At 38.7% G+C, this 12,500-nt stretch overlaps 1 protein-coding gene across 2 annotated transcripts in view; it reads left to right on the top strand.

Annotated features, from left to right (window-relative positions):
- LOC145242608 (serine/threonine-protein kinase DCLK2-like) overlaps nt 1-12,500 on the top strand; it is a 216,745-nt gene that overhangs the window by 161,534 nt on the left and 42,711 nt on the right. For both annotated transcript variants that reach the window (XM_080105720.1, XM_080105721.1), the window contains exon 6: nt 1,198-1,228. In XM_080105720.1, coding sequence (XP_079961846.1) covers nt 1,198-1,228 — 31 coding nt within the window. The remainder of the gene's footprint in view (nt 1-1,197; nt 1,229-12,500) is intronic.

The following is a 12,500-nucleotide window of genomic DNA, read 5'->3' as shown; positions in this document are numbered from 1 at the left end:
ATAGACGAATAATTTAACGAAATATACCTGTCAACTGGCCAGCTCGTTCGTGCTATTTAACCCCATTAGATTATTTGCTTTCGAGACATGTAAAGTCACACGTCTACGCTGATAAGCCAGGCGCAATAGACCACTTGGAAAACAACATCCAACGAGTTATAGTCCAATTCAATGCATAAAGTGAAAATTGAACCTTTATATCACGCCTTATACGCGCGAGCTACGTGGGTCATATACCTGAAATTGTATTTAAATTATTAATGCTAAAAATTAATTTTTGGAATAAACTACATATTTGCAAAATAAAAATTATTCTATAATTCATTTTGATTCAAAGTCCACCGCTTCTAAAGAAAAAAAACAAAACAAAAAAAAAACACAGTCGCACTAATGAGTTGTGATACAACGAAACAGTACTGTGCGTCGATGACTTTATATTTTAAGCCCCCCCTTTTGGGTAGAACAGTGTCGTTAATGTATCTCACCCACTGCTTAATTGGCTATAAAGCGAGGCTCGCTGTTTAACTTTTGTAAATAAACAAGCAGCTTGAGCACTATAAGAACGGTGGATGAATGTTTATTTAATAAACATTTGATGAGGTCATTTGCGAGCACCGATCCCACGTGCCAGACGTTAGAACTGCCGACTATGAACGCGGTGATTGTAGGTTCAATCTCCGGCTACGGAAAGGTGCTAGTCTAGCCGCACTGACGAGTTGTGATACAACGAAACAGTATTGTATGTAGATGACTATATATATATATATATATATATATATATATATATATATATATATATATATATATATATATATGCCATAGTTTATTTGATATAAATAGTAGTTAAAGTAATTTAATAAAATGGGATAAATTGTTAAAAACCAAATTTTATAGTATGTTCATTGTTTTCAAGGGAGGTAATTCAAATAAAAACTAATTTTAAAAGTGCATTATTTTTACGTTATCTTAAAAGAATAGTTAGATTAATAGCCGCCGGATGGGATTTGTTTTTTTTGTTTTTGTTTTCTTTTGTTTTTGTTTTTACTGTTTACATATAAAATGAACCAAAGTCGTGATCGGTAAATTTCTTTTTTTTTTTTTTTTTTTTTTTTTTTTGTTGTTAGTTTGTTTTTTCTTGTTGATTTGTTTTAGTTTTTTTTTTTTTTTTTTTCATTTTCTTACTTTTTCTCTTTTCAGGACAAATCTCCTGTGAACGGAGCCTCTGAAGGTAGATTCATTGTTTACATTTCATTTTGCGAAAGTTACATTCCGTACTCGTATATGCATATATCTCTTTGTTCCCATTTATACTATACGCGTTTACGTATTGGCAAAAGCTCTAAAAACATCGTTATTAAAATTAAGAATTTTGAATAAACAAACCGTGCTTTTCCAGTTTAGCAAATATATTAATACTCGAAGATAAAACAATGCCTATGATGTATGTGGCCGTTATGGAATGAACTTCTCATTTTAAAAAAATCGCCTTATTTTATCAAGTATTTTTTCTGTTTTTTTTTTTTTTACAGATGAAAATCAAATTTTAGTGAGACTGATCGCGACGCAACCATTTTGGCAATTTCCAGCTACGGTGATGGGGCAGGGGAGATAACTCCATTTAATTATCGAACTTTGCCAAAACGCTCATGGTTATAATAATTTTATTAATTGATTTTAAAATAATTTTTGGAATTAAAAAAAAAAAGAAAAAAATGTAAAAAATAATATCGTCAAATTTTGGCACGCAAACTTCACGAATTAAATGAAGTTATCTACCCTGGCCCTTCACTTCCTCGTAACTGGAAATTACCTAGATAGCTGTGTCGCACTCATTCTTACTAAACTTTGATTTTCCACTATAAAAAAAAAAAACTAATTGACAAAATTAAGCTATTTTTTGTGAGATTTTTCTTTATTTTCGTTATTTATGTCTTATGTTTCGAGCACCAAACAGACTATGTTGAAACCACGTTATGGTGCAAATATTTTATTTTGAAAATATTTTATTAAAAAATCGTTTAATTCTTTTTTTTTTTTTTTCTATTTAATTTCTGGCTGTATAATATTCATCTTCAGAGAATGAAATGAATTCCTTTACCTTCATTGGGGTTTTTTTTTTTTTTCGTAAAATGTCCGTGTCCTCGTGTTATTTTATCAAGGCTCTGCTGGTGTTGGCGCACGCTGTATTGTTGGAAATAAGTTTCCAGTCTGAGCTTATATATACTTATTCGCTTTCGTGTTATGACAATTGGTAAAAACTCTAGAAGCATCATAATCAAAATCAAGAATTTTGAATAAAGAAACTGTTTTGAAACCACGTTAAGATGCAATTGTTTTATTTAAAAAAAAATTGTTTTTCATTAGATACACATAGTGACAAGCATGCATAGATTAAACGAGACTGTATGTAATATACAAAGCAAATTATTATTATTATTATTATTATTATTATTATTACTACTACTACTACTACTACTACTACTCACTAGGAGTCCTTACACAAACCACCATCAGAGATTGCTCACTGACAATAACCTCTGGTGTTTCCTGGAATATGGTGACAAGTTTCCTCGAATTTCCAGTATCCTCCACCTCTTTCAATAGTATTTGCAAATGAATTTGCATCATCGCAACAGCCGTTTGCCATTGATTTCTTGTTGACATTTACCATCGGTCATTACAGGAATTTTGATAGCAATATGGCTCCGCAAGACCCCAGTCCCCATCGCACCCATCCAATGGAACTGTGGTTAATGCTTCCTCTCCTCGGTCTTTCTATTCTCCTTGTCTCTTCTCGACTATTTAGTGTGATGCGAGCCGATACCGACACTAGAATTTTTTGGTAGATGTATAGTCAACTTTCAATTTTGCTATTTCTGTTTTGTTTTACTTCTGTTTTATGTTGCGTTTGTTGTTCATATAGATTAGTTTTCGCATTCGGGGATTTTCTTTAAGATGTCAACTGTTTTCAGCATTACCGCCGTTGCATAGTTGCCTTTCCCTTGATTCTGATTTCTTTTTTGTTTTTTTCCTGTTGTTTTTTATTTTTATTTATTTTCAAATTCCTTGGAATTGTTCCTAGTGTAACGAAGTTGTTACATGTACACACTCGCAACCCACACGTTGTATGCAGACAGTCGCATTGGAAACAAAGATTCGACTCACTTGTTTTTCAATTGAAACAACAGACATTTATTTGCAGGTACTTCCAGAATAACGCCTTATTTTCGTTTAAAAGTCTTCTCGTACCGCAATTTGCTTAACAAAACTCTGCCGTGTTGAACACGCTGTACTATGTCCTTGTCCGGCTATGTTTAGGATACGTCTTTTCCTGTCGCTTTCAGGTCACGTGTGTAACATGTCTATTTCTACTCTCTCAGGTCTTGAATGTTCTACATCTCAAACATGTTTCGAATACTTGTTTCTCTGAACACATGTGTCCTTTTTATATTTGCTGTCACATGGCGCAGTTGGCTTGGTCATTTGCATATTGCTGCTGCTACTGCTACCTCAGCATCAGCAGCAGCAATATTACAGTAGTGCTCCTACAATTGTTGGTACTATCAGGACCTGTGGAAATTATACAGCGGTTTCCTTTATATGTAATATAGTGCTGTTCGGCATTTTGTGGACGTTCAGCGTGGATAGAGACCCCGTAATATTATTGTAGACCTTTTGTTAAAACTGTAAAAAATATTTAACTGAGTAATCTGGTTAATGTAGTGTCAGAATATATTTGATTATTACGGTTTACCTCCAATATCCTTATAAGAGTCTGTGACATCTTTTCATTGTATGGACGCTTGGCGCGAAAGGAAACCCCACGATATCATCATAGCATCTTTAGACAGAACAGATACTACTCTTGGATTCTAGTCAGAAAACTAAGAAGGTATATTTTAGTTTCACGTACGACCCAAAAAAGACATAATGTTTTCTATTATGTTTTTTTTTTACATTGTGTATCCGGTGATCAGGAGATCCTATTTATTAAAAAGGAGGATAGAAAGTAATAACTAGGGATATGACAAGAGAATATTCATTTCATTATTTTGACTCTCGAGTATATATATATATATATATATATATATATATATATATATATATATATATATATATCAGTTAATATCTTATATGTTTTTAGATAGAGTGGTGTGGTTCTCGATTGATTAACTGTGTCTAACTGTGTCGGATATATACTCGAGAGTCAAAACAATGAAAATATTCTATCGTCACAGCCCTAGTGATAACATTTTTTTTACAAGGGTGTCACCACTTATCAAGGCCCAGAGGCCACTCGAGGATAAGGGTTAATAGGTATACATTAGTCATTGTGATTTTAGCATAGTAAACAGTGGGAATTTTGAAACTTGGATTACTTAGGGGGACGATTCAATTAGAACTTGTTCACATTGGACTTTTTCTTTTTTTTTTTTCATAGGTATCAACTCATTATCAAGGCCAAGAGGCCACTCAAGGATAAGGGTTAAAGAGTGTACAGTAGAAATTGGACAATATAATAATCATTAGTAATGAAAATTTGTTAAATTTGATAACTTATATGGAACGGCTCATCAAGAACTTATTTAACATGCTACGAACATTACATTAGCGTATCTACATTTAATGTTCGTAGTATGTTATCACCTTCTATCCTCCTTTTTAATAAATAGGATCTCCCGATCGAATAATTTATAATCTAGGAAGCGTGACACACGTACGTACGTTAAAGGTACTACGGTATTAATATATAGAAGATTATATTGATTTTCTTCATGTTCCATATAATCATTATTATCACATTATTATGATTTTGCTTGTTTAATCATAAACATTAATTGCTTTCACCGACACGAGAGAGTGGAATGATAATATTTCGAGAAAAAATCTCTTCTTCAGATGAATGCTCAACATGTAAAAGATGAACGTTTGGATATCTGCAAGGCGGCCTACGTAAACGGTGTACACGGGACCCACACGTTGTATGCAGTCTACGTCACAAAAGAGACAAAGACAAAGAACAATTCGAATTCACTTTTTCATGCAACAACAGCATTTATTACCTCATTCTCCGCCAGGGGTGATTCCTCGTTATGGTTGTGACGTCTCTCACGTGATCGTCTCCTCTAACGTGCTCTCTATCCTTTTTATAGTCTTTTTCCTTACAGTGACATCATTTTGCATTTCGTATGCATTTGCATACGCGCGTCCGCGCTTTGTTACATGAGTACTATTCTTTAGTTTTAAATTGTTTTATTTCTTTTTCTTTGTTTTAGTATCATTATTATGCCCATAGACACATGCTCTGTAATACATGTTAAACTAATATATGTTAAACAGTTATTCCATCAAAATATAGAACTTAGTCCTAACACAAAAACAAATACAAAACCGATATATGCAGGTACATATACGCATATGCCAAAGGACACATTAATACATTGTTATATGCGCTAACATATATATATATATATACTAGCTGTACCCTGCAACGCGTTGCAGTGGCTCAATTTGGTGTAATGGAAAAATTTAATAAGAGGAGAAAATGCATGTTTCTTATATTAGTACAGCAATCCACTGCAAAAAGTGAAAAAGAAAGCGAAAATGAAAAAAAAATCGTACTCTTGCAGAATTTGATCTGGATCCTCGGGAGTTTCTGTCAATCATTCATGGTTTGGACTTGACTCTTTGGGCGTTGAGTTCCATGGCGACCCGCAGAATTATTTAATGGTCGTTCCCTTAGTACCCCCCTAGTCAAGGCTAACGCATGTGCACGTAACATATTTTATTTATTTACTTATGTGGTAGAGTTTCTATACTGATTAGTTTTTTGAAATTTTTTCACTGGATTATTATTGATTGAACACTAACCAGATTATGAAAAAAAATTGAAAAAAAAAATCATTTCAACATTTGAAAGGGGTACTCACTTTTTAGTTACCACGTTCTGGTAAATCGGTCACTCATTTTTTTTTTCCCCCTAAATACGGAAGTGTCTTCGGGAGATATAAAATGGTCGCATGTTGACGAAGCAATGTATCGGGAGGCGTACGGGATGAAAAATTATTGGTAAATTTTTAGATTAGGTCCACCTCCTCAATTTTCTTTTAAATGACGACTTGAAATGGTTTTCGACTATGCTGTAACGTGCATCCAGGAGATAAGCGCCCGCGTGTTTGCATGTTGTGTGGGTACGTGGGAGAGACGGATGAGGGGAAAAAGACTTACCTCGAGACCAGCTCAGCGTTACCGACCAAAAATAGAAAAGAAGGACCAAGATGGCGACCGCCGTCTTTTGTAAAGTATGATGTCTCGCAAAGTCACACGAATTCTCGGAATATGCAAATTTAGCCGGCCTAGAACGACGATAAAAGCGGGTGAGGGGAAAGACGTGGGGGAGTGACGATTGAGTTGGCTGGGGAATCGTGTGGCTGTTGCTTCTTGTGCCGTGTTGAGGATATCTTACCGTGTTAAAGAGAGAGTCGGCGCCATCTTGAATTTTTCCTTACATTTTTTTTCTTACAAGCTATTTCGGCCATTTGGCCTCTAGGACTATGACCGAGTCGAAATTTGACTTAAAGCTCATACCCGAGTTTGACGGGACCACGTCCATCGTCGACTGGGTTGAAAGGGTCAAGCTGACGTGCGACCTTTGTGAGGTGAAAAGGGTACACACTGTAATTCCCCTGAGATTGGCTGGGGGTGCCTTGAGTGTATATCAGCAACTCAGTGCTGCCGAAAAGGGAGATGTCACCGCAATTAAAGCTGCGCTGTACAAGGCATGTGCCATGGATCCTTGTACGGCTTATGAAAAATTTGCTTCCCGAAAACTTCTACCGGAGGAAAGCGTGGACGTTTTCTTCGCTGAGTTAAAGAAACTCGCAGTTCTGTTCGGTGGAGGGGTGTCGGAGCGGACGCTTGCGTACGCGTTTGTGGCGGGCTTTCCCACTCGGGTGAAGCAGCTACTGAGAGCCTCAACCAGCGTTTCAACAACGACCATGGAACACTTGATGGAACGTGCTCGAGCCATCATCAAAGATGAGGAGGACCTGGGGGAACCAGTTGTGATGGCGACACAGACAGGCCAGATTGGCGCTCGGGAGATTCCGAATCAGAACCCTGCAAGCAATGGGAAATGTTTTCGCTGCGGCCGACGCGGACATTTTGCAAGGAATTGCACCAACAGGGGGCGTGTGCGCTGTTTTAAGTGTGGCGGTTTGGGGCATCTAGCCCAAAACTGTGCGGGAAACGTATCAGGGGAGAGGACGTCAGCGCCGCCCTGCTCCCCGAGCAAAATTTGAACAAGGCGCAACCAGTAATAACCGTCTACGTAAACAGGATACCCTGCTCAGCACTTCTCGACTCAGGCTGTTCGCATACTATAGTGAGCACCAGGCTGTGTCCAAGTTGGACTAAGAGGAAGATCAAAGTCACCACGATAGGAGGCGAGACCCAGACATGCTGTGGAGCTGGAACTGTCAAGATCTACACGGACACCGGTGCAGCCACTAAGATCAATGTGCTCGTGACCCAAGGAAATCTCCTGGGGTTTGACCTGTTGCTCGGATACGATGCCATCAAGGCGCTGGGGGGAGTCGCAATTCATCGGGATGGAAAGGTGCGATTCTTAGAGGCCCCAGTGTGTGCAGCGCTCCATATCGATCGGCCGGATTTTACAGTGGACTACGACTCGCGCAAGAGGGCCTGGATTGCATCTTGGAAGTGGACCGAGGGAATGGCACCGACTAAACTCAAGAATGGGGTTGCAGAGTACCCTATACCCAGTGAGGCCCGAGCAGAATACGAAAGGGAACTAAAGGCGTGGATCCAAGATGGCTGGTTAATCCCCTACCCTGAGGACAAGCTTGGGCCTCCGAAGGGTCTAATACCCTTGATGGCAGTAGTCCAGCATAACAAGTCGAAAGTACGGCCCGTGCTGGACTATAGGGAGCTTAACAAGCATATTGAAGCCTACACTGCCGATGCTGACGTATGCGCCAGTAAGTTGAGGGAATGGCGTCAGAAAGGCACTAATGTCTCAATATTGGATTTACGAAAAGCCTATTTACAGGTGCGAGTTGATGAGACGTTGTGGCCGTTCCAGACAGTTTGGTTCCAGGGGCAGAGGTACTGCCTTACACGCCTTGGCTTCGGCCTAAATGTGGCACCACAGATCATGAAGACTATTGTCAACACAGTATTGTCCCAAGAAAAGCCCATGAGGGACTCAACGTCAGCTTACATTGATGACGTATACGTCAATGAAGATGTACAGTCTGCGTCGTGTGTCAAAGAAAAGTTGGCTCAGTTTGGTCTGGAATGCAAGAATCCCGAACGTTTAAGGGAAGGAGCACGTGTATTGGGATTGGATGTTTATGAAGAGGATGGCACCCTACAATGGAGGCGTGGCAGTGAAATTCCAAGCATCCCCAACCTCGTTACAAGGCGGACCGTTTTTTCTTGGTGTGGAAAACTTGTTGGTCACTTACCGGTCTGTGGCTGGCTCCGCGCAGCTGTTGGTGTGATTAAACGCAGAGCAAATTTAACAACCATGGGTTGGGATGACATATCCGATGATGTCCTACTAACTCTGATGATTAAAGAGACACTGGAGAGAGTGAACAAGAAGGACCCTGCCTGTGGGCGGTGGTGTGTTAACGGAGACAACGTAGGTGTGTGGGTTGATGCCAGTTCTTTGGCGTTGGGAGTATCGTTGGAGCAAGGAGGAAACGTGTTCGAGGATGCGTGTTGGCTGCGGCCCGTAACAGATTCTCAGAATATCAACCTGGCAGAGCTGGACGCTGTTGTAAAGGGGGTAAATCTGGCCCTGCAGTGGCAGTCTAAGAAGTTGACCTTGTACACAGATTCTCTCTGTGTCTACCACTGGGTGTCTGACACACTTTCAGGACGGACACGAATCCGTACCAAGGCAGCAAGCGAAATGTTAATACGGAGAAGGCTAGACACGCTAAAAAACCTGGTATCTGAGTATGGGCTATCACTGAGCGTCACTCTGGTGCCATCACATTGTAATCGTGCTGACCAACTGACCCGTGTACCTCACAAATGGTATGAAGCCGCGAAGATGGGAATGGAGATTACTGCTCGATCTTGTGCAGTTGCAATCGACCCATGTCAAATACAAAAAATTCATGCACAGAGCGGACATCCGGGTATCAAGAGGACCCTTTATTTTGTGAGGCGTGCATACCCAGCAGTGACCAAGATGGATGTCAGACAGATCGTCAGAAATTGTGAGGCTTGCCAGTCTATTGATCCTGCACCAGAGCGATGGCAGAAGGGTCGCTTGGAAGTTGAGAGTGTGTGGCAGCGGCTGGCCATGGATATTACCCATTACAGTGGCAAGCCCTTTCTAACTCTCATTGATTGCGGGCCTACGAGATTTGCGGTGTGGCGGCAGATGACCAGACAGGATTCAGCAAATGTTGTTCGCCACCTATCATCCATTTTTTTTGAGCGAGGTGCGCCGGAAGAGCTCCTGACTGACAATGATGCAGCGTTTTGTAGCCAGCAAGTCCGGCAGTTGTTAGATGAGTGGGGCGTCCGTCTACGGTTGCGATGTGCGCATGTGCCATCAGGAAATGGCATTGCTGAAAGAAGCCATCGCAGCATCAAGAGAATTGCTGACAGGAAGCGATGTACTATTGCGGAAGCAACATATTGGTACAACATTACGCCAAAGGACGGGACGTCCCCTTCAACCGCACCTGCAAATGCTATTTACACGTACCAAGTCGGAGTGAAGGGAATCAACACTACGCAGCCAACCGACAAGGGAACATATAACAGATATGAAGTGGGAGATCCAGTGTGGGTGCGGCCTCCAGGAAATCGGTGCACCGACAAGTTTAAGCGAGGACACATATCTGGAGTGATTAGCCAGCAGTCTGTTTTGGTCGATGGAACCCCACGACATGTGCGAGATCTTCGCCCAGCTACCGAGGTGCGTCGTACAACTACAGAAGAAAACAGTGAAGCGTCTAGCGATGAGCTGCCGATGCACGGATTCAGTGAGCCCCTTCCAGAGACTGATAGCGATACTTCATCTGATGAGGCGGAACCAGATCCAGAGCCCGAATCTGAAACAGTGAATGTACCTCTTCGCAGAAGCACACGCACTAAAAGGCCACCCCCCCCAGTGCTCTCTATGTGATCATCAGATCAGGGGGGAGTGTAACGTGCATCCAGGAGATAAGCGCCCGCGTGTTTGCGTGTTGTGTGGGTACGTGGGAGAGACGGATGAGGGGAAAAAGACTTACCTCGAGACCAGCTCAGCGTTACCGACCAAAAATAGAAAAGAGGGACCAAGATGGCGACCGCCGTCTTTTGTAAAGTATGATGTCTCGCAAAGTCACACGAATTCTCGGAATATGCAAATTTAGCCGGCCTAGAACGACGATAAAAGCGGGTGAGGGGAAAGACGTGGGGGAGTGACGATTGAGTTGGCTGGGGAATCGTGTGGCTGTTGCTTCTTGTGCCGTGTTGAGGATATCTTACCGTGTTAAAGAGAGAGTCGGCGCCATCTTGAATTTTTCCTTACATTTTTTTTCTTACATATGCTGAATACGAAAATCGCATTGAAATTTTGCAGAAATAAGTAGTTATCAAGATATAAAAAGTTGTATTATGCAGTGTAATCTTTGGCGGCCGTCTTTTTTACGTGCGTGTATTTGTTTATGGCGCGTGTGCACGTAAAAAGATGGCCGCCGAAGAATACAATGCATAATACAACTATTTATTTCCGCAAAATTTCAATGCGATTTGCGTGTTCAGCATACTCGGAAACCTATAAATGTCGTCATTGTAAGGAAAATTGTGGAGGTGGACCTAATCTAAAAAAATACCAAATTATTAAACATTTCTCCAGCATGTTAGTGAAATTTATAATACTTTAAAAAAAAAAATTTAAAAAAAACCAAAAAACTCACCTTTCATAAAAACAATTTAAAAAAAAACACCCACAAACTTTTAACTGAATAAGTAAAAAAAAAAAATTAAAAACTCGGAACTTTATTTTCTTAAAAACAATAAAAAAAAGTCATGTTCAATCTATTTTTTTGTTCTTTGAGAAACAAATATATTTCTGACTTACAAATGCGGTAGAGGCTCATATTATGTTTACTTTCTATGGTTTTGATATACCGCGTTTTTATTGGTTACAAAATGGGTGACTGATTTATCAGAACGTTGTAACTAAAAAGTGAGCACCACTTTCAAATGTAAAAATAATGATTTCGTTTTAATTTTTTTTTTTTTAATAATCTGTTTAATTAGTGTCCAGTCAATAATAATCCAGTGAAAAAAAATTCCAAAAACATATAAGTATAGAAATTAAGCAGAGGAGTGATGGTTGTACAACGTCGCCTTTCGCACTTTTACAAACATTATTTACGTTAACTCTTTTCATAAATATTTTTTTAAAATAAAGTAACTAAACCATTTATTGATAATTTGTCACGTGTACAAATATTTATTTATTTACGTAGGCTTAACTCTTTTCATGAATAAGAAAAGTTTTACTCTTTAAGAATAATAAAAGGAAAAAGTTACTGAACATTTATAAAAGGACTTACTTCTTTTCATGAAGGTCAGAGGAATAGTTGGCCGAAAAGTCGTGAAACAACAACTAATAAAGATGAGAATAATAGTCCGCAATAAATAAAAATGGTGCTAATGCAGAGAGCGATCCGCGCTATTTTTTAAATCATATTTCCACGTTTAATTAAAGTTTTACGATATGCTTTTTTTTATTCAATTGTAATTGACAGAATACGTACAAAACACCCTCCCCTCCCCATGTTAAGAATGACTTTTTAAATGATAACATTATTTCAGCACGGATCACTCTCTGCATGAGTATCATAAAAATTAATACAAATAATACTTATTTCAATAAGTGAAAGGCTAATTTCTACCGGAAATAAAATGGCGATAATTTCGCAGTTACGAAAAATATTTTATATTTAATTTAATATTTTTATAATTCGCAATGTTAAATTATTTTAATAACATGCAAACATTCCTTGACTAAATTGGTAACGTAGAAATATGGTTTTATTCGCTTTTAACGAACCAAGCATTACATTTTTATGTAACACTGAAAATGTTGTCATGTCAAATCGTCAAATCGTAGTGAAATCATTCCCACGTGCATTCTACCGGAAATAAAATTTTACCACAGGTTCGCATTTAAGAAAAATATTTTTATTTTATTTTATATATTTTTATAATTTGGAATGTTAATTTATAGACTGTCTGAAGCTTTCAAATTAATTGGCAATGTACAAATATGGTTTTATTGATAACGAACGAACCCGGAATTACATTTCTAATTCGAAATTCGAAATCGGCAAATCGTCGTGAATTGCCTGCAAACCGGAAATAAAATGGAACATAGTTCTGCATTTACGAAAAATATTTTTATTTTATTTAATATATTTTTATAATTCGCGAGGTAAATTTATTTGAATAACATAAAA

This window comes from Euprymna scolopes, chromosome 21 (genome assembly GCF_053919585.1).
Source record: "Euprymna scolopes isolate OS-2025 chromosome 21, ASM5391958v1, whole genome shotgun sequence".
Lineage (NCBI taxonomy): Eukaryota > Metazoa > Mollusca > Cephalopoda > Sepiida > Sepiolidae > Euprymna > Euprymna scolopes.
Note: the sequence above shows the minus strand (reverse complement) of the source record. Positions and strands in the feature narration are given on the sequence as shown.